The sequence below is a fragment of the Mustela lutreola genome, chromosome 5 (assembly GCF_030435805.1).
Source record: "Mustela lutreola isolate mMusLut2 chromosome 5, mMusLut2.pri, whole genome shotgun sequence".
Taxonomy (NCBI): Eukaryota; Metazoa; Chordata; class Mammalia; order Carnivora; family Mustelidae; genus Mustela; species Mustela lutreola.
The window spans coordinates 123,397,086-123,419,211 of record NC_081294.1 but is presented as its reverse complement, the minus strand read 5'-3'; the positions used below and the strand labels follow the sequence as shown (position 1 = coordinate 123,419,211).

Below are 22,126 nucleotides of genomic sequence, written 5' to 3'. Positions count from 1 at the left end.
AATAGAAAGAAATGTTATTTCAAAATAAATCACTCCTGTCATACTAAGAAATTAGCGGCTTTCATTTTTCTTAATTTTCTTTCTTTATATGTATTCATCATTTGTACACTTTTGTTACAATAGTATTGGTATTTGGTTTTGTCACTTACTCTTCTCTGAGCCTCAGTTGTTTATTATATGAAAGTGAAAGGATTAAATTAGAACCCAGGATCTGGCACAGAGCACCAAGTAGTAATTATGATCTGTTTCCTTTTTTTATTAAGCAATTTGTATTGAAAACTTTAGTATATCTGTATGTTTAACTCACAGGCATTTTAGATATCTACATTGACAGTTATGACATTCTGAAGAACAGCTAAAGTAGTCCTTGGAGTAATAATTCTGATCTTGAACTCAGGAAAAAGAACTTTTTTTTTTCCCTAATAGTCGTCAGTGTTGAGTTCCTATAATACATCAGACTGTATGCTTTATATCTCTTTTAATCTTCACAGTAATCCTTAAGTATGTTTATTATTTCCATGTGGCAGAAACTTGAGGCTTGTCTAAAGGGTGTACATATATAAATATAATAACAATGAGAAGAAGGAGCTAGAAAGCTAGGGGAAAAAAAGTTGAACTTCAGAGCACTCATCAGGTTAGCTCTGAATTTTCAAAAATTCTTTCAGAATTCCCCCAAAGAAATCCTTTTGAATGGTTTTGACTCTTAAACAGTAATCAGGGGAGGGAACAAGGCATGAAGTAAGAATTTGGTGCAATATGTTTATTCCTTAAAATAGTTAATACATTTCTTTGTTTATGTATTACTGTGTTTGTCAGGCGTACAACTTTCTATTAATATTTCTGTGGAAAATCGGTTTACCTTTTTTCAGTGTATCCTATAGCTTTCCTGCCCTACCTCCTTAGAGTCTACTCCATCTAAATACTATGACCAGTTTAAAAAATTTTGAAAATGATAAAGTGGGGAAATGGCATATACAAGGAGGAAGATCTTGATGTTTGATGTCCTAGGGACAAAAGAAGAAAATAAAAGAATACATTATTTAATGGAATTAAAATGAGAAATCATTGATGTAAGCCTTTGATACAGGCATATGTTTGACATATATGTTTGAATACACAGCCTTTTGTTTTTTCCTTCCCTGCTATTGTTTTGAGAGTTTCTTTTTATTGCTCCTTGGTACTTTTGCATCCAACCAATAACTCTTTCTTTATTTCTTCTCTCCCCCCGCCCCCAGTCCTATACCACTTTCTTGGCTTTTTCAGTCTATTCCTGTTCCTTTATCAGGGCCAGTTTCTTCTTTTATCTGATGGTAAGGAAAGCAGCTGCTCATTGTTACCATTTTCTTAGAAGATCATTCACATTTTATTCTTTATTCCCTTATGTGCCATTGCAGACATAGTTTCCAATTTCTGTGATAAAAAAAGCAAAAAAATACTTGAACATTTTTTTCCTTGTAATATATAAGAATCTTTGTTTATTCACTTGAAAATATGTTCTTCTCATCTACCCATTAGGCCTTGGTATTTTCTTTAAAGGATTGATTTGAGTGGAGAGTAAAGCGCAGAACAAGGAGGTGGTGTTGCTATTCTGTCATATGCAAGGCTGAGCTAACATAGATTCTCCTAAAGTAAAGTATATCCTACCCACAAACACATGAGAATCCTAAATAAAATTGGGGAAATGGGCGAAAAGTAAGTGCATTGCTGAACTTCAGAGAAAACCTTCATGTGCCAGAACAAAAGAGACCTTAAAGTCAGCAGAGGGAGCAGTAAGCTCTGAGCAAACATGGCAGTACAGGGAAGATGTAAAAAAGATGTAAATATACATGGTCTCTGAATAGGAGGCTGAGGTTGGAGTTGAAATTAAGTATTTGATTAGGGAATTAAGTCTCTTTAAAGTTGGGACCCTGGAAGGCTTGCCTGCTCTGGAAAGAATCTAGAAAAACTTCTATGTGTACCTTCAAGGACACTTTTTCTTGTTGTTGCAAAGATAAATTAGAATATAGTTATGAAGATATTTTGAAATCTATGAAGTGCTATTAAATTTTGTCTAGAGTAAAATGAGAGAAAGGGCCATAAGGGCCAGGCAGATAACGTAAATGAATGAAGATGTCTGGGTATAAGATACTTATTTGGGGGAGGTGACTAGTGAAGATCATATAGAGATTTGGTGATTATAGGCATCATTGTAAGGAACCAATGCTACTTGGATATAGACAACTGTGAGCATGTGGACAATGGACCTAGTTTTAGTGTTCTAAATATTCTGATTCTTCAAAATTATTTTACCATTAACAATTTTAAGTTAGATAACTTAAGAAAGAAAAAAACCCAAAAAGAAGAATAGAAGCAGAGAAACCAGGAGGAAAGAACAAGAAAATCATAAAAGATTTAGGCTTATGATGTTTTTGAGTAAAAAGCAGAGAGGTAGTAGTATTAACTGTTTATTGAGTCACATGTTTTTTGAGTCTGTCAAATAGAGTTCTAGAGAGTAGAGATAGATTTAAGCAGTAACACTCCTATGATACAACTGGCTTATATTAAGCAATGTACTAAGTGCCAGACTTCCTGCCTATGTATCTTATGTAATCAGTGGAGATCTAGAAAAACTTGATTGGAGAAGCGAAGGATAAATAGAGAAGGAATACTAGTGAAGACTGCAGAAGAGTTGCAAAAATAGTACCAAGAAATTCTTTGTGTATCTTTTGCCCAGATTCATTACTTTTTAATTTTTTGCCTTTATACATACATATCTGAATACTTGATACATAATGTAATACATATTTATTTTTCCTGAATTTTTTAAGAGCATGTTGCAAAAATCATGCCCCTTTAGGCACTGATACTTCAGTATATATTTTCTAAGAACAAAGGTACCCCTTTACAGAAACCATGTATAGTTAATAAATTCAGAAAAGTTTACATTGATATAATACTTTAATCTTTAGTCATTATTCCATTATGGTCAATCATCCTTATCATTTTTCAGTACAGGTCCAGTCTAAGATCACATAATGCATTTGGCTGTCACGTCTCTTTAATCTGTAACACTTCTCTTTGTTTTTCATGACATTAGCATTTTGAAGATGATAGGCTAGTTATTTTACAGAATGTATTTCTCAATTTGTGCTTGTCTTATGTTCACTTATGATTAGATCTAAGTTATGCATCGTCTACCATATGCATCCCTGGCTAGAATACTGTGTAAGTGATGATACATCTCTCTCAAAAGTATATCTAGAGGCTTATGTTTCTGCCTGTCCCTATTGATGTTAGTTTTGATCATCAGGACAAGGTGGTACCTGGTTTTTCAACTATTTTCAAATTTATCTGTTATACTAAAAAGCAGTTTCTGAGAAATTAACTACAAGTATCTACTCATCAGACTCTTTCCTTGGATTTAGCTTGTATTGACGATTCTTGCCTAAACCTATTTTCTATAATGATTGCAAAATGGTAATTTTCTAACACTGCTCTCCTGTTCACATTAATCAGTTGGCATTCAGAGCCCTATCAGAACCCTCCCCTGTCTTTCTTCTTGGTTAACTACCTACCTACCTACTTATCATCAGAATGGACTCAAGGATTCCTGTTTTATTTACTGGGGAATAACTTTTTAATGATCTCTTTTGATATTCAGGTCAGTTTGGCCAATGAAAGTTTCTTGAGGGTGGTTCCTGTGTCCTGTTTTATTTTTTTCCTATTCTTTTAACATGTCCCCATTTTTGCTTTTCCTTCCTTTCCAAGTATTTTGCTTTTTGGCATAGGAAGATAGTTTAGATTCATCTTTTATTTTCCTGTCCCAAGAATCTGCTATTTTTTTTTTCTTTTTTAAGATTTTATTTATTTCAGAGGGAGTAAGAGAGCATGAACATTGGGGAGGAGGAGAGGGAGAAGCGTGCTCCCTACTAAGCAGGGAACCTGATGTGGAGCACCATCCTAGGACTCTGGGATCATTCCCTGAGCCAAAGGCAGACACCTAACTGAGCCACCCGGGCACCCCTAGAATCTGCCATTTCTGAAAGGTCTCTCAGTTCATATAAGTGTAGAATAGTACTTAGCTATCAGGATCTGGGTGCTATGTGATTACAAATTTAACACTTCAAAGTGGATGTTTTTATATTGGTTAATAAATAGCAAATCAGAGGATATACTGTCATAAATACAAAAAGATATATGCACAGGGCCATCTTTTTGTATCAATGTGATATCACAGGAATGGAAGCAAAGCATGTTCATCATTGAGGGTCAAGCTGGAACGGTGATGATTCTACGAAAGGGAGTATGTGCAGTTGTATGAAGGAAGGGGGAACATATCTACTGCTGTGGAATGATCTCTAGAATAATATATATGTATATAATATATCATTTATTTAATAGTGTTAATATGTTAATGATTATTTATAAAAGAGGGGATAGAAGCATACATTTCTTTTTTCTTTTTTTTTTTCAAAGATTCTATTCATTCATTTGACAGACAGATCACAAGTAGGCAGAGAAGCAGGCAGAGAGAGAGGAGGAAGCAGGCTCCCGCTGAGCAGAGAGCCGGATGCAGGGCTCGATCCCAGGACACTGGGATCATGACCTGAGCCGAAGGCAGAGGCTTTAACCCACTGAGCCACCCAGGCACCCCGAAACATACCTTTCTTAAGCACAGTTTGCTTACATTGAAAAAAGGGAAAATAAATTTAAAATTTTTAAAAAGAACTATAAGGGAGAAAGGACATAGTATAGAGGAGACAAGGATGGATAGTAGATTTTAACTAACTTCTGTAAATTCAAGTTGGACCCAAGTAGATAATAAAGCAAGATTAAATTGAGATGAATAAAAAAGTAGTCTATAAAATGAAAAAAAAGCAAATGACTGTAGGTAAGCCAAATTGGTGGCTATATAGAAATAAACTATTTCAGGTGACATTAAAACAATAATTTGATTCTAGGAGTGTGTATTCCTGAAGGACAAAAAGAATTGTAAAGAAATCTTGATATTTAGTAATAATGTTAATAATATCGGTATTATTTTGGAACTATTATATATAATCTAAGATAGACAGTAATTTTGTTAATGTTTTTTGGAACCAAAAAAACTCAACCCAAGTGATATTATAAATATAAAACTAAAGAAATAAAAACCCTGCAAATTAAAATTGGAAATGCTAGTATAAATTCTTTTTTTTTTTTTTTTTAAATCTTTTTTTTTTTTTTTTAAAGATTTTATTTATTTATTTGACAGAGAGAAATCACAAGTAGATGGAGAGGCAGGCAGAGAGAGAGGGAAGCAGGCTCCCTGCTGAGCAGAGAGCCCGATGCGGGACTCGATCTCAGGACTCTGAGATCATGACCTGAGCCGAAGGCAGCAGCTTAACCCACTGAGCCACCCAGGCGCCCCGCTAGTATAAATTCTTAATGCATTGTCTCTTAAAGTATTTATTCTAGGACCTTCCATTAAAAACAAAACTTTTTAAAGATTTTGTTTGTTAGAGAGAGAGTGCACAGCAGGGGAAGCAGCAGGCAGAGGGAGATGCGGGCTCCCTGCTGAGGGAGCAGTCCTTTGGGAGTCTGCATCCCAGGACCCTGGGATCAAGATCTGAGCTCAGGGCAGATGCTTTGCTGACTGAGCCACGCACGAGCCCCTGAAAACAAAATTAAAAACAGTGACCAATCGCTAGTTATAGGCTCAGTTAGGACTCAGATTGAAATTTAAGTTCTAATCTAAACAGAAGCAGGGCTTTTGATGAAATACCTGAATTATATTCTGAAATATGCAAGATGAGCCTGGTTCTTCTTGTCAGACCAGAAAGTGAGGAAGCTATCAAAGAGTACTTGAGTTCTTGTCAAAAGGACTTCAGAACTAATAAACCCTTCAGAACAGGGTTTCCTGTTGGCTAAAGATGGGACAATTTGGACATCAACAATGATACAGTGGATTAAAATTCATCAGATAATTCAAATCCATGAGTTAATGAGACAGATAAATTATTGATTGACTTGGAAAGGATGCTAGCAATTTAACTTTCAAAACTGACAAGGAAGAGAAATGAAAATGGCTTTCATGTATGAACTGTACCTTAAGGTTAACAATTACCAAAGTTTCTCATTATAGAAGTATTCCACCTATTAATGAAATTATATAATGGGTAAATAAAGATAGATCACCATTTTACTGCCTCTAAATAAATAGATGATAAAGCAATTATGACCAATGGCTGCTAAAAACATTAGATACAGAGCTTATAGGAAACTGTGTAATGAATAGATAAGGCTGAAAATGCCATAGCTGAAATTTAACCTCACTCAAAAAGGACAGCCAAACTTAAGATTCTTTTGATAGAAGTCCATAACAACTCAAAAATTATTCTTTCTAAGGAAAGCTGAATTTGAATCTGAGTCTCTAGATCTAAGAGTTTACAGGAACTATAAGGGCCAGGAAAATATGTTAATAACAAGGGTTGAAGTTAGCAAAATCTGAAAAAGCAAGAAAAACTACTTAATTTCTTCCACAAAATAAATCGCAAGAGAAAACGAAGAGGGAACTGTCAAATTAATGAAGGAAACTTAAAGAGTCAGAGAAAAAAAAATACCGTATGATTTCACTGATATGTGTAATTTAAGAAAATGAATAAGCAAAGGAAAAAAGGCAATCCAAGAAACAGATTTTTAACCAGAGAACAAACTGGTGGTTTCCAGAAGTGGGGTGGTTGGGGGGGGGGATTAGTTAACTAGGCAATGGGGTTTAGGAGTGCACTTGTGGTGAGTACCTGGTGATGTTTGGAAGTATTGAATCACTATACTGTATACCTGAAACTAATATTATACTGTATAATAAGTAACTGGAATTTAAATAAAAACTTTAAAAAATGAAAGAAACTTAAAAAAATATGATTCAAGTACAATTTGTGAATCTCACTTGGATTCCTATTCAGTCAGTTGAAGAAACAAAATTGTGACTAAAGAGGTAAACTGAACTAGATATTTAATATTATTTAATGTTTAATTTCATATTGAAATTCAGATGTAAGTGGTATTTTAAAGATATGGTACTTGTATTGTGGATATTTAAAAATAGTGTTAAACTTTTTATTTGTATTACCTAAATATTTATGGATTAAAATTTTAAAATGCCTGAGATTGTATGTGTTTAGGAAGCTGGATTATTTGAAATAAGATTGGTATATTGATAATTGTGAAGCTGGTTTTTAGATATATGGTAGTTCATTACATTGCTCTCTTGTTTGTATTTGAAGTTGAATATAAAAACAGGCCTGCGAAGAGACTTTAATTTGAATTGCTATTTTATTATTTAAATGTTGTATTCCTATTTAATTTTCCCTCTGAAAGCAATTTATCAGAGTGCCCATAAATTTATGGTGGGTTTTGTTTTGTAAATTGACAAAAGTGAGGAATACAGTGTTTCTTTTAATCCACCACTTAATTGTAATGTGGTAGCGGGATTTAATATAATAAGGATAATGCTTAAACTCTTATGTGACTTATGTTGTATAGATTATTGATATTGGTTGTTACCTAAATAAACAGAACATTAGTTGGAGCTCAGCAATATTTCTTGTAGACCAAATATATTTGTGAATTATACAAGCATTTGAACCCATATATTATCTTTGATCTGTTTATATGTACATCCAACCACGCATCAAAGATACTGAGCTCTTCATTTGGTGTTCAGTATACAAAGGACAACAAGTAAAAATTCCAACTCTCTTGAAACATATAGTAGAATATGAAAGATAGGATACCAAAAATACTACAGCGTTCTTTACAAAGTGTATGTAGAGCCAAGATTGTGGTATGTACATAACGTTTTGGAAGTGTTGAGGAAGATACCTAATTTAAGGTTGAACTGAGAATAATAGTCAGGAAAAATGTTGAAGTGCCTCTGAGATGAAGCTCAAGTAGGAATTCTATAGTGAGGAAAGAAAAAGAGAAGTACGTGAGCAAAAGCAGGAAGTGGAAAGAGAAACTTGCTCTCAGAATTACAAGTAGTTTGCCATTGATAGAACTAAGGATTTAAGTGGGAAACTGGCTAGAAATAGGTTGGCAAAGACAAATTCCTGAAAGCCCTCATAGGTGTTTGCATTTTGTTATAGAAACACTGACCACGCCCAGATTTTTATTCTGGAAAGAGCATTTACAGGAGTGGGCTGAAACAATTACTTTAATAGGGAGGAGTTTTTCAACAATTTTAGCTCAAATTTTTTTGTCCAAATATAGTTTTTTTTTTTTTTCTGAACCTGTGTCTGTTTTTCCTAAAGTTTTTAGGATTTTCTTTTTTAAAAAGTTATGTAAAACATTTACAGGTCTTCAGTCTGACGACTCCCATTTCAAACCTTGTCCTGCTGTTCTTCCTCTGTCCCTCCCTCTGTAGATTACCATTTTTTTTTTAAGATTTTATTTTTTGGTTGAAGGAGAGTACAAACAGGGGGAGCAGCAGAGGGAGAGAAAGAAGCAGGCTTCCCACCAAGCAGGGAGCCAGGTGTGGGGCTCGATCCCAGGACCCCAGGATCATGATCTGAGCCGAAGGCAGTTGCTCAGCCGACTGAGCCACCCAGGCACCCCTGTAGATAACCATTTTTAACTTTTATTGTTGTCATATACTGCCATTATTGCTATTTTAAAAATATGAGCAAATAATGTGTATTTTTCCCTTATACAAAGGAAGCATACTTTAAACATTGTTTTATATCTTGGGTTTTTTTTTTGTTTGTGTTTTACTTAACTATATTCTGGAGATTGTTCTGTGGCAGTATAAACTATTTCTTACTTAATCTTTGTATACTCTTAATCCTACTAAGAACAACTAGATAAAATAAGTACTTTATATTTCTAATACATAAGGTAAAATACATTCTATAATAGGTTCGTACCATTAGAGTAACCTGGATTCAGTCTGTTTTCTTTTATCTTCAGCCAGAACTACTATAACCTAAAGAATATGAAGGGAAAGATTCCTCCTTTCACTTAGAATTTTGATTTATTTTTAGTTTTTAAAGATTTTATTTATTTATTTATTTGACAGACAGAGATCACAAGTAGGCAGAGAGAGGGGCAGGGAAGCAGGCTCCCTGCTGAGCAGAGAGCCCTATGCGGGGCTTGATCTCAGGACCCTGGGATCATGACCTGAGCTGAAGGTAGAGGCTTTAACCCACTGAGCCACCCAAGCACCCCTAGAATTTTGATTTATTAACAAAGAATTTTGACTAGCCACTCATCCGAATGACTAATCAGGACATAATCAAGAATATAGCCCATGATAGCCCCCCAAATTCAGTCATTCCAGTCCACCTATTTTTTGAGTCTCTGTTGGGCACCTTTACCTGTGTAAAGTTCTGTGGTTAAGTAATCTGGAAAAAAATAAAATGGTGTCTTAAGAAGCTTACAAGCAATTCTCCTTTTCTATCAATGACACATTTTTTTCTGTGTTTCCTAATTACTCTGTTTGACTTGCTTGTATATGTAGTGCTCCCTATACACCTAGATCACTTATCTTAAAATAGCACAGAACGACACTTACTGGTTGACATGACTGTCTCTCCATATGAAGTTAGAGGTTTTTTAATGCTAAGAATTTTGTATGCTCTTGGTCTTGCCAGTGCTTAATACATGATATTGTCTCTGTAAAGTTTACTGAGTAAATGAAAGTGGGTTGAAGGAAAAATAAAATTGTATGTCAGGAAAAGTATCTTAGTATTCGTGCTGAAATTTCTCAGAAGGGAAACAAGTAAAATATGGTAAGTGGGATTGGTTTGTCACAAGGCACTGTGCTGATTTTGGATCTCTGGACCATGTGACCAATGGTTTAAAATTTTGGCAAAAGTGATTGTGGGGTGCCTGTGTGGCTCATTTGGTTATGCTTCTGACTCTTGATTTTGGCTCAGGTCATGATCTCAGGAGCAAGAGATTGAGCCCCCCTGTTGGGCTCTGCACTCAGTGGGGAGTCTGCTTAAAGATTCTCTTTCTTTTTTCCTCTGCTCCTCTTCTTACTTACATCCATGCTCTCTTTCTCTCTTTAAAATAAATGAATAAATCTATTTTTAAAAACAGTGGTCTTGATATCATAGACTTTAAAAGGCAAATTTTTTCTGTTTCTGTGAAAATTTTATTCTACTCAATTCTTAGACTTTCAGATATGCAAATGTTTGCATTTTAAGCATTTAATTTATATCTAACTTTTGGAATCAGAAGTCTTCTTTCAAACTTTTATGTCTGTGTTTCCATGTGAAAACTAAACTCCTTGCTCTAGAAAAGGAGAAATTTTTATAAAGGAATTACTTTTAATATTGCAGTCTATTTCTTTAGAATAATACCTCCATCTGGTGGTATTTCTGAAAATTACAGCAGAGGATGATGAAGCTTGAGTTGAACTGTGTATACATAAACTACATTATCTGTTGTTTGTCATAAAGCTAGGTGAAATTAGGGGCGCCTGGGTGACTTAGTCGTTAAGCGTCTGCCTTCAGCCCAGGTCATGATTCCAGGGTCCTGCAATCGAGCCCCGGCATAGGGCTCCCTGCTCAGTGTGAAGCTTGCCTCTCCCTCTTCCACTCCCTCTACTTGTGTTCCCTCTCTTGCTAGGTCTCTCTCTGTCAAATAAATAAATACAATCTTAAAAAAAAAAAAGCTAGGTGAAAGTACATTAAAAGGTGAATCAAACGTGTATATAAAGAATTTAATGCCCTGGTTTTCAACAATTCAGATGTAAACACTATTTGAACAAATGGCCTTGGGAATAATAGTAATTTACAGAGTCACCTGTATAGTCCTGACCATTTCTAGACTACTTTGGACTGAAAATTAGTAATGGGAAAAAACGTGGTTTCTCAATGAACTGTTAATTGCTTTCACATGTGATATACAGAGGTTAGGAAAGATTGTGAAAATTTACTATTTCAGATTTATTACTGTGGAACCATGAAGATTCAGTGATACTCCGAGAAGCAATTACTGATTTTTTTCTTTTAGTAAATTATATTCTATCATAGCTTAATTTCATTTTTTAATTTTTAAAAATTTTTTGAAAGATTTTATTTATTGGAGAGAGCGCGCACGTTAGCATGAGTTGGGGGAGGAGCAGAGGGAGAGGGAGAAGCAGATTCCCCTCTGAGCAGGGAGCCGGATGTGTTGACTCAATCCCTAGGACCTCGGGATCATGACCCGAGCTAAAGGCAGATGCTTAACCGACTGAGCCACCTAGACACCCTTTTTCATAGCTTAATTTTAATAAATTATTTTCCCCCAGACTGGTAGAGTACAGGTATAATTTAAAAACAAGTAGAAACTAGTTTTTTTTCTACCTACGACTGAAAATTTTCAGTACATTAATTGCTTTCTTCACACAATTTCTCCGTTAGAGTTCTTATGGTTAAATTGCCTTTTAAGGATAGGGACTATATGGCTTCAATTTCTTGTTTTCCCAAGTTTCTAGCTCAGGATTTTGTGTTTGATAGATTTTACTTATTATCTTGGAGGGAGATTGTGATCTGATGGCTTATGTTTTTGTCAAAACTGTACGAAATCTACAAAGTAAGTCATTTATTATAGATTAATATTCTTTTTTCTGTCTGTTTGGCTATGGAATGTTGAAATATGAAATAAACGAGGCTTAAAGATATGAAGCTTTCTGCTGACTTTCAGGGAAAATTAAATTCCTAATAAATTTTGTTTGAAATTTGTTTATTTTCAAATTGTAGCCAGTCGGATGATGATTCTGGGTCAGCTTCGGGCTCAGGATCTGGTTCAAGTTCTGGAAGCAGTAGTGATGGAAGCAGTAGCCAGTCAGGTAGCAGTGACTCTGAATCCGGATCTGAATCGGGCAGTCAGTCAGAGTCTGAATCAGACACTTCCCGAGAAAACAAAGTCCAAGCAAAACCACCGAAAGTTGATGGAGCTGAGGTAATAAATAAAGTATCCTGAAAGATTGATTTCTTGTACTACTTTGGGAAAATTTATAGCATTCTTAGTCTAGCTTTTAGAAAACATTAATTTTAAACATGAAAATTTACTTTCTCAAACGTAAAGTATCTGTGGACTTGATTGGCTGGAAGAGAAGAGGTCAAGCAAGTACAAAATAAACACTTTCTAAGGCAGAAACTGAGTTTCATAAATATTCATTGTCTCCTGGATAAAAATTAAAGGTTTTATGAGATCTTTCTGTTAATCTTAGAGTTTCTGATCTGTATTTTCAAGATCTTCAAAGGAGATACTTTATTGCTGATAGGGAATTTTAAGAGAACGTGCTTCCTTGAAGATAACTTGGTAGAGTAGGCTAAGAGTCATTCTGTTTGAAAAAGGCTAATACAAGATTTACTAAAACCTGTCTATTCTTCATAATAGAATACAGTAGTATTACTTAGAGTACCAGTCATGATAAGATTTTGGGGCCAGAATGTACATCAACACATATCTTCTGCCATGGAGAAAATCTTACTGTCTAGTAAATAAATGAAAATAAAAGTCAGTTGAACTGAAACTATATATTTAGTGACATAGTTGATTTGCATTCTGACTCAAGCTCTTCATCGTCACCTCACATTAATTAAAAAACCAGGCAGCTACTTTTCCAGGAGCAAAAGTGTCACAGATTGTCAGTTTGTTTTTTGAAAATAATATGGAGCACCAAAGAATATATTGGTTAGTATTGTTTGTTTATGAACTCAGCACACCATAAATTTTTTATATGCAACTAAAGCTCAGAATTTTATTTTAATTGCCATAATATTGTATTACACATAATGTGAGTACAGAAAAGAGTCTTAACTTATTATTTGGAGGCAGTGATAATGCTGGTACTGCTGTTCAGTAAATTAACCCTTTTTTGTTTTTTTCAAAATTTAATCCTTCACTGGTTATATTTCTGTTACAGTTTTGGAAATCTAGCCCTAGTATACTGGCCGTGCAGAGATCTGCAATGCTCAAGAAGCAGCAGCAGCAGCAGCAGCAGCAGCAGGCTTCATCTAATAGTGGAACAGAGGAGGTGAGTTTTCATCATGAAAGCTATGATTTTAGGGATGCCTAGGTGGTTCAGGGCATGATCCCAGGGCCCTGGTTCTCCTCCGACTCTTCCTGTTTGTTTTCCGCTCTCACCATGTCTCTGTCAAATAAGTAAGTAATAAGTAAATATAGTAAATAAGTAAATTATTTTACAAATAAGTAAATTATTTTAAAAGTAGATATTATGCCCAATCATTTAACTAGGTGTAGGTGTTTATGAAATTATCACAGTGTTCTGAAAGGATGAGGAAAAAAGTATGTGTATCAAGAGCCTTGAAATATACATATGTTATTATCCAGTAATTCCACTTTTAGGAATTAATCCTAACAGACGTGTGTACATTTGCTTATCACAGCAAAACTAGAAATAAACTAAATGTGAATACTGTGAAAATATACAGACAAACGTGTCTGTTAAATCATTTGTATAGAATATGAATAAGTCACATCTTTTTTTAAAAGAATAGGCTGTAGATACAAACAGTATAGTTCCTGTGCACACGTAAGTATACCAGCTTGTGTGTTTGTACAGAAACATTCAGAAAGAACTCTATCAAAAACGGTCTAATGGGGCAGGATAATATTAAATTTTAAAAGTATTTTTATTTTAATGTATTTTATTAAATATATGTTTATATATTTTTACCATATATAACACACATGTATTTATAAATATAAAATGTATATTTCCTATTTAATATTAATATATTAAATCCAAATTTGAATATACCAACAATTACAATTCCTTTTTGAGGCCATACTAGGCAAGAATAATGGTTTCTAGAGGTGGTAGATTTTAAGGTGTTGCATAAAATGCTGACACTGTGATTATTTACCTAATTTCAATGGCTGTGTTAAATAAATTTGTAATAAAGATGCTATTACTTTATGTGCTAATGGTACAAATATAACAACATGGTTATATATATAGTTATATGTATATATAGTTATTATATATTATATATAATATATATAGCATTGTATATATATGTATTATACATTATATATATAATATATATATAGCGTTATTGGCAAAGTGAATGTTAAATAGTATGACAAGCAAAAATTTGATACCACGGTCAAATTCTAATCATTAGCTTTGTTTTTTCTTTGTAGGATTCCTCCAGCAGTGAAGATTCTGATGACTCATCGAATGAGGTCAAAAGGAAAAAACATAAAGAGTATGTCATTTTGTTCAGCCAATCATTGTCATATCAGGAAGACCTTTTGATGTTGTGTTTCTTTATGAAAAATTGTCAAAAGTAGAATTATGTAAATTCTTGGCTCATGGCATCTTATTAGATTAATTTAAACCATTAATTTTTAATATCCATTTTTCTCTGAGAACTTGAGGTTTTTGTGCCACTTGTTTATCTTCTATAACCCCTCTCTCCTTTGTATTTTTAAACTCCAGAGTTCTACTTGGTCATAAAATCAGAAAATTTTAATAACTTGGGAAAACTATGTAGAAGTGTAGGGACCGGTAGAAATTTAGGTAATTCTGTTAATTTATGTTAATAGCTATCTTACTGTTCATCTGCATGTGAAATTTACTTTCTATGTAGAACTCATTTAGAAACTCACTATAATTTCCTAAACATCCTGACTCAGAAGGTGTTTAAGAGTACATCAGATTCTCAGTTCAGTTACTTAGATGGTCTGTTTTTTTTCTCTTTCATTTTGTCAAAAATATTATTCCATTGTCTTAGGTCTTATTTTTCTATTTGTCTTGAATATTCTGTAGTTTCACTTTGGTGTGTCTGGTCTGGATTTGTTATTTATTTATTCCACTTTATTTACTCATGTATCTTCAATGTGAAGATTCCTGTTTTTTGGACATTTTCTTATCCTGTAAATCTCTCTGGTACTGTTATTAATATATATCAGTCATATTGGATTATATCTATTTTATATATCTGCTGGATCATCCCTTCATTAATCTTACTGTATCATGTGTTTTTATCCCTTTATTTCTGTGCTACATTCTGGCTAATTTCCTCAGTTCTGTCTTTTAGTTTATGAAGTACATTTTCAGCTACTGTGTCTCATCAGCTCTCTAAACTCTTCCACTGAGTTAGTAATTTGTAAATTTAGCAGAGGTACAGCCAAATAATTTTTAAAAATTAATGATTTGGGATGATGGGTAGGCTTGGTTAAATATAAAAATCACTGTAATTTGTGTTCTAAAAAATAGTGCATTGGAGGTACTTTCATATATTCTACATATTGCTACTTCTAATTTGCAAGCTCTAAAAAGATCTCAAGATAAAAAAGAAATTGCTGCTCATGTTTTTATCATAAACTGGATTTTAGCATATGTGCTTGCTTATGTAACTCTTGACAAAGTTATAATTGACACAAGAGATACAGAGGAATGGAGTAGAAGCAGTAGCTGTGAGAAAAGGATATGGTGTATATATAAGAATTTAATATGTATCTTCCATTTGAAGTTTATATTATAGTAGAATATTAACATGTGCAGCCTGTAATTTTTCTCTACATGTGTATTAGAATTAAATAGAATGAGTAGACTAAAAATAGCAATAAAGGTAAGCTGCTCATTGACTGTTGGTTAAAGTGGACTGATTTTTTTAATATACATTTTTCTATACTGTATTTTAGGCTTCTTAATGAACATGTACTACTTTAAAAATCAGTTTCAGATTGTATATTTTTAAAAATCACAGTCTCCAGAGAATTAAAATAAATGGGATTAGAATTTTTTTTTTAGAGAGGGCAAATATAATTATACAAGATTTTCAAAATTAAAGCCTGTGATTCTTTAAATAGCATACTATGTTTTCATCCACAGAGATAATCAGAATAACATTTCCTTATTTGCCATTCATTGAAGTGTAACTAAATGATTAACAAAACTCTACAGTTATGGGAGAAATCTGTGAAGAATATTTTCTAGCATTTTTTTTACTCTACTCACATGGTAATATGTTCGTGTGGTTGAAAGCAACAGCTTTTTTAATAGTAACTGAAATGTAGTTCAGTTTGATTTTTTTTTGTACTTTTATCAGATATATTTGTACTTTTATCAGATATATAAATTTGCTATACGATATAAGGATAAACAAACATACTTTATATATTCTCTATACAGTGAAGACTGGCAAATGTCTGGGTCAGGATCTCCATCTCAGTCTGGTTCAGATTCAGAATCTGAAGAAGAAAGAGATAAAAGCAGTTGTGATGAAACAGAATCTGATTATGAGCCAAAAAACAAAGTTAAAAGCAGAAAACCTCAAAATAGGTAAGTATAGTATGTTTTCAATTTGATCCTGAAAATTGTTGGTTACAGACGGTACTCTTTCTGTATATAGTGTCTTGCATCTTGTTTTATATGCTAGTGTTTCTGTGAAAAACCTCTATCCCCTGGTCTTCCCTACCTAGATCTAAGGCAAAAAATGGGAAGAAAATTCTTGGACAAAAAAAGAGACAGATTGATTCATCTGAGGAGGAAGATGATGAAGAAGATTATGATAATGATAAAAGAAGTTCTCGTCGCCAGGCAACTGTCAATGTTAGCTATAAAGAAGATGAAGAAATGAAAACAGATTCTGATGATCTACTGGAGGTCTGTGGAGAGGATGTTCCTCAACCTGAGGAAGAAGAATTTGAAACAATAGAACGTTTTATGGATTGTCGGATTGGGAGAAAAGGAGGTATTTTCTTAAAAAATATTTATTGTTTATTTCAGTAATATTTACTAAAGTAAATAAAGTATTTCTTGAAGATATTTCAGTTTTGAAAGCGAAGAGGGTGGAAAATATACTTTGCTTAGCCTGAATATTTTCTTTGCACATGATCCACTTAACCTGACTGTGTTCATTGCAGACAATTAGAAAAATTCTTTTAAACTATGTATTTCAGTTTTTTTGTTGTCATACCTAAATAATGGTTGTTATATAGGTACTTTCAGTTTCACAAATAGTTTGGCTATTTTTAAATGTTTTTTCTTTCATCTCTAATCTGTGGGTTTTTAGTTGTCTTAACATGCATTTTTTTTTTGGTTTTATCAAGATACGACATACAATGTATAAATTTAAGATTGACAGCATGACTTGCATACATTGCAAAATTGTTACCACAGGTAGTTTAGTTTATATTTATCCATCATCTCATATAGATAGAATAAGAGAAGAAAAAGAAATTTTTTTTTCTTTGTGATAACTTTTAAAATCTACCATTAGAGTAGGTTTCAAATAAACTGTAGAACAGTGTTAACTATGGTCATTATGTTGTACATTACATCCCCAATACTTACTTATCTTAAAACAGGAAGCTTGTATACATCTACATTATTAACCCCCACACGCATCTGCTGGCTGCCCCAGGTAACTACAGATCTGATGATCTCTTTTCCTATGAGGTTTTTGTTTGTTTTAGATTCCATATGTAAGTGAGATCATATGGTATTTGTCTTACTCTCACTTAATTTATTTAGTGTAATATCCTCAAATTCATCCACATTGTTGCAAATGGCAGGATTTCTTTCTTTTTGTGGCTAAATAGTATTCCATTATATATGTGTACCACATTTTCTTTATCTGTTGAGGGGATACTTAGGTTGTTTCCATGTCTTAACTGTTGTAAATAATGCTGCATTGAACATGAGGGTACAGATCTCCAACATAATGATTTTGGAGTTTTTAAAGGTAATTTTCCATATTTTATTTCCAGTTATCAGGCAGCCAGTCATTGGTTATTATAAATTGCTGTATGACTTTAGGTGTGCCACTGTGTTTTGACCTTGTTTTTTCTAATTTTAAAACTGAGGGGATTAAATTAGATAATCTTTCCATTCTAAAATCTGGAGTTTCTTTTATGTATGTGTAATACAATTATCCTTACATTCTCTACACTGATTCTTTACTTATTTAAAAACATATATTTTTATTCATATTCTTGAATTTTTGAGTTGAAGGAAATGGTCTTATAACAGAATTACATGGAATGTATTGTGTTTTCTTTTTCAGCTACTGGTGCTACTACAACCATCTATGCAGTTGAAGCAGATGGTGACCCAAATGCAGGATTTGAAAAAAACAAGGAACCAGGCGAGATCCAATATTTGATTAAATGGAAAGGATGGTCCCATATTCACAATACTTGGGAGACAGAAGAAACCCTTAAGCAGCAGAATGTTAGAGGAATGAAAAAATTGGATAACTATAAGAAAAAAGATCAGGAAACAAAAAGATGGTAAATATGTTTTATATTTTACTTAATTTTTTAACAGTTCTAAAATAACTATTTATAGATTTAAATTGTATTTGAAGGTAAACTTTTGGGAATAGCCATGTCTGAACTTCTTGTTAATGATAATCATGTAGAATGTGTCTCATATATATTATAAATTATACATTTTTAAAATTAAAAATTAATGATGCTTCACTTTATTTCTATTTCAGTTTCTTCATTATTCAGCTGACTCACATGATAGGTGGCAAATGGGAGATTTTGTGCTACAGATAGTATGGGGGAATGGTTATTTAGGGGAGATTTTGAAGTCTATTTGTGGATTAATAATCTTTCAGGTTGAAAAATGCTTCTCCAGAAGATGTGGAATATTATAATTGCCAGCAAGAACTTACAGATGATCTACACAAACAGTATCAAATTGTGGAACGAATAATTGGTTAGTAATAAATGATTCTCACTGAACTTTTATCTTTCCATGCTTGATCTGAAAAAAATTTAAATTTACTGCTTACACATCGAATACAGTAGTTTAGTCTTACTGTAATAGGGTAATGTAAACCAGATGACTGATTTTTGCTTATGTAGTTTTTTACTAAAGATTAGTCCTTGGATAAGATGCATTGTGAAAATAAATAAATATCTGATTTATCTCACAGCTCATTCCAATCAGAAGTCAGCAGCTGGTTATCCCGATTATTACTGTAAATGGCAGGGCCTTCCATACTCAGAGTGCAGCTGGGAGGATGGAGCTCTAATTTCCAAAAAGTTTCAAGCATGCATAGATGAGTATTTTAGCAGGAATCAATCAAAAACCACTCCTTTTAAAGATTGCAAAGTGAGTATTGTTTGGAATTTTTAACTAATTGAAAATAGTATTTACACATCATAAATATTACAAGCCCAAATGGAGAGTTAGATCCTGATTTCAGAGAAGCTAAGAGAGGGAACTGCTTGGTTGATAGATCTTAAAGGAAAGAGTGTTCTGGTGATTGCTCTGTGGTCTTAGATGTGGTGCTGTCTTTTAGCCTTGGTGAGTGAAACGGTCAGGAAGGTGATAAATTGGTGGCAGTAGTTCTGAGGAGTGTCTTGGGGAGACCAAATAAGGGAAATTCCCTAGAAAATAGATATATATGCTTGCTTTAAAAGGTAGTGAATATTTTCTCTAAAGTTGGGAAAGAAAAGAGGGACATACCCATAAGAAAAGAAGTAGTACCCAGGACTACCTTGCCTAATATAAGATCTTTATACTTAGAGACATTATTAACCATAGTTTTGAGGGTCTGTATAATACTAGAATTTGTTTTCTTACTATAAGATTGAATTAAATTGATAATGGTAATTTAGAAATCAGAGATTTCTTTTAAGCCAGTTGTATGGTTTATTTCTAGGTCAGGGCTGCACCAGCAGTTAAATGAATGAATTTAAGATAGCTCTATCTTGCGAACTGTGTAAGACTGAAGTATTTCAGTAGGAACTTACTTATTTCTGTCATTATTTTCTCCAAAAAGGAGGGCAAAATATTTCACTGTACATTGTTGTTACAGTAAGAGAATAGAGTCTTATTTGAATGAATCTTGAGATTTTGAGTCATGGAATTTCTGAGCCTGAAATTTTAGAAAAAATTTCAGAATTTATGGTAAAAGCTAAGATTTTGATCTTTAAAAATTCTCTCATTTTGATAGTTCTTCTTACTCATTTATTTCTACTAAAGGTATTAAAACAAAGGCCAAGATTTGTAGCCCTAAAAAAGCAACCATCCTATATTGGAGGACATGAGAGTTTAGAATTAAGAGATTATCAACTGAATGGTTTAAATTGGCTTGCTCACTCTTGGTGCAAGTAAGTATATTTTGAATTGTCTGTTTAATTTGAGGGCATACAGATTTTACACATACAGGATTTGAAAAGATTTACACCAATATCAAGGATAAAGACCGTTTGGTATTTATATGCAGGCTTTTGAATTTCCTTAGTATGTAAGTAATACTTAATAATACTAAGAAGAAAATCCAGTGGAGTTTGAGTTTAACCTGTTTAAGTGCTGCACTACTTCATATTATTGTTATTCTTTAAGCTTCCTTTGGACTAAAATGGCAAACTTTGTGTACTTCTCTCATACTATTGCAGAAGCCTTTACTTATTATTGATAGCTAGTAAAAGTGATATATTTGTATACCTTTCAGATTAATTTTAACTGTTTAAATTTGTACGTGGGTTATGTGAAAAGGTTTCTTTATAAATTTGAATCTATTGTATACATAATTTTTGTTCTTAATTTTGTAGAGGAAATAGTTGCATCCTTGCTGATGAAATGGGCCTTGGAAAAACAATACAGACGATCTCATTTCTGAACTATTTGTTTCATGAACATCAATTATATGGACCTTTTCTGTTAGTGGTACCACTTTCCACTCTTACTTCTTGGCAAAGGGAAATTCAGACATGGGCTTCTCAAATGAATGCTGTGGTTTATTTAGGTGACATTAACAGTAGAAATATGGTAAGTTGTTTCTTCACAAATTTAGAAATCTAGACACACTAGTCTTTATAGTCCTAGTTTCTAGTATAAAACTTGCCACAAAGTATTCAGTACAATTGGCTGTAACAAAAGACAATTTTTAGCTGAGTGTTACTTTATGTAATATATATTTTTTTCTAATTTCTTATAGAAAGTTTCAAATATACATGAAAGCAGACAGAAGAAAATAATAAATCCCTGTGTGTCCATCTCCAGCCTCACAGTTTTAATGCTTTGCCAGTTTTGTTTGATCTGTACCTCTACAGAGTACTTTCCTTCTAAATATTGTGAAGCAGACCTGTATATTGTATATCATCCATAAATGCTGTTATAAAATGAATTAATCATTTATGTTTTATTAAATGAGAACTTCCTTCAGTGGGAAGTGTGTATTAAAAGCATGTCTGCTTTACTTTTATAGGCTTTGAAATGCTGTGCTGTTTGTATTTTTATTTGTAAGTAAGATGATTGTAGCTTGTTGGACTGTGTTAAGAATTAAAATGATTTTATTATGTAAACAAACATAGTTTTTTCTGTATTTTGGAGGGATTTTTTTTTAAGGTACTCAAATATAAGTGTACTTTTCTTAATGTTTGTCTTAAAATTATCTTCAAAATCTCTTGATAGATAAGAACTCATGAATGGATGCATCCCCAGACCAAACGGTTAAAATTTAATATACTTTTAACAACTTATGAAATTTTATTGAAGGATAAGGTGTGTATTACCTATGCTTTTCTGTTTGGAGTATATTAATTTTTGCTTTACCATATATTGTGGTTAGGATGAGAAGATAAATCATGGGTCAGAAGACCACATCCTCTGGGTCAAATCTGGCTTATATTTCATAACTTTTGAACGAAGAATGGTTTTTACATTTTTAGATGGTGTATAAACAAAGAATATGTGACAGAGACCAACGCACATTTGTCTGCAAGAAGCTTAAATATTTACCATCTGGGTCTCTACAAGAAAAGTTTACCAACTATTTACTTATATAAAACTAGTTTGGTATAGTGTGTTGATTTGTAAGATCTTTAAAGAGAAGAAAATACCTGAAAGAATTAAGCTACCTCTGGGTGAAGCACTATACTAAATGCTTTATAGATGTTGTCTGTTTAGTTCTTTATAGTTCATATCTCAAGTAATTCCCATCTATTTTATAAGATACTGCTCTTTCTATTTTATTGGAAAGAAAAATTCTATCTCAAAAGAGGTTATGCAACCATTAAATAGCAGAATGAGGCCTGGCTCTGTTTTAAGTCAGAGACCCACATTTATATATTGGAGATCCATATATTATTTTTATGATATAAAAATCATACAGTAAATTATTTCTACACTTGGAATAAGACATGTCCAAATTTGTATCCTATTTTCTTTCTCTAA

The 22,126-nt window shown here is 33.0% G+C and overlaps 1 protein-coding gene across 2 annotated transcripts in view; it reads left to right on the top strand.

The window, feature by feature from the left end:
- CHD1 (chromodomain helicase DNA binding protein 1) overlaps positions 1 to 22,126 on the top strand; it is a 75,943-nt gene that overhangs the window by 14,844 nt on the left and 38,973 nt on the right. For both annotated transcript variants that reach the window (XM_059175555.1, XM_059175554.1), the window contains exons 3-13: positions 11,706 to 11,907; positions 12,878 to 12,988; positions 14,122 to 14,186; positions 16,118 to 16,267; positions 16,408 to 16,679; positions 17,994 to 18,219; positions 18,555 to 18,655; positions 18,876 to 19,054; positions 19,931 to 20,058; positions 20,503 to 20,719; positions 21,365 to 21,454. In XM_059175555.1, the coding sequence (XP_059031538.1) occupies positions 11,706 to 11,907; positions 12,878 to 12,988; positions 14,122 to 14,186; positions 16,118 to 16,267; positions 16,408 to 16,679; positions 17,994 to 18,219; positions 18,555 to 18,655; positions 18,876 to 19,054; positions 19,931 to 20,058; positions 20,503 to 20,719; positions 21,365 to 21,454 (1,741 nt within the window). The remainder of the gene's footprint in view (positions 1 to 11,705; positions 11,908 to 12,877; positions 12,989 to 14,121; positions 14,187 to 16,117; positions 16,268 to 16,407; positions 16,680 to 17,993; positions 18,220 to 18,554; positions 18,656 to 18,875; positions 19,055 to 19,930; positions 20,059 to 20,502; positions 20,720 to 21,364; positions 21,455 to 22,126) is intronic.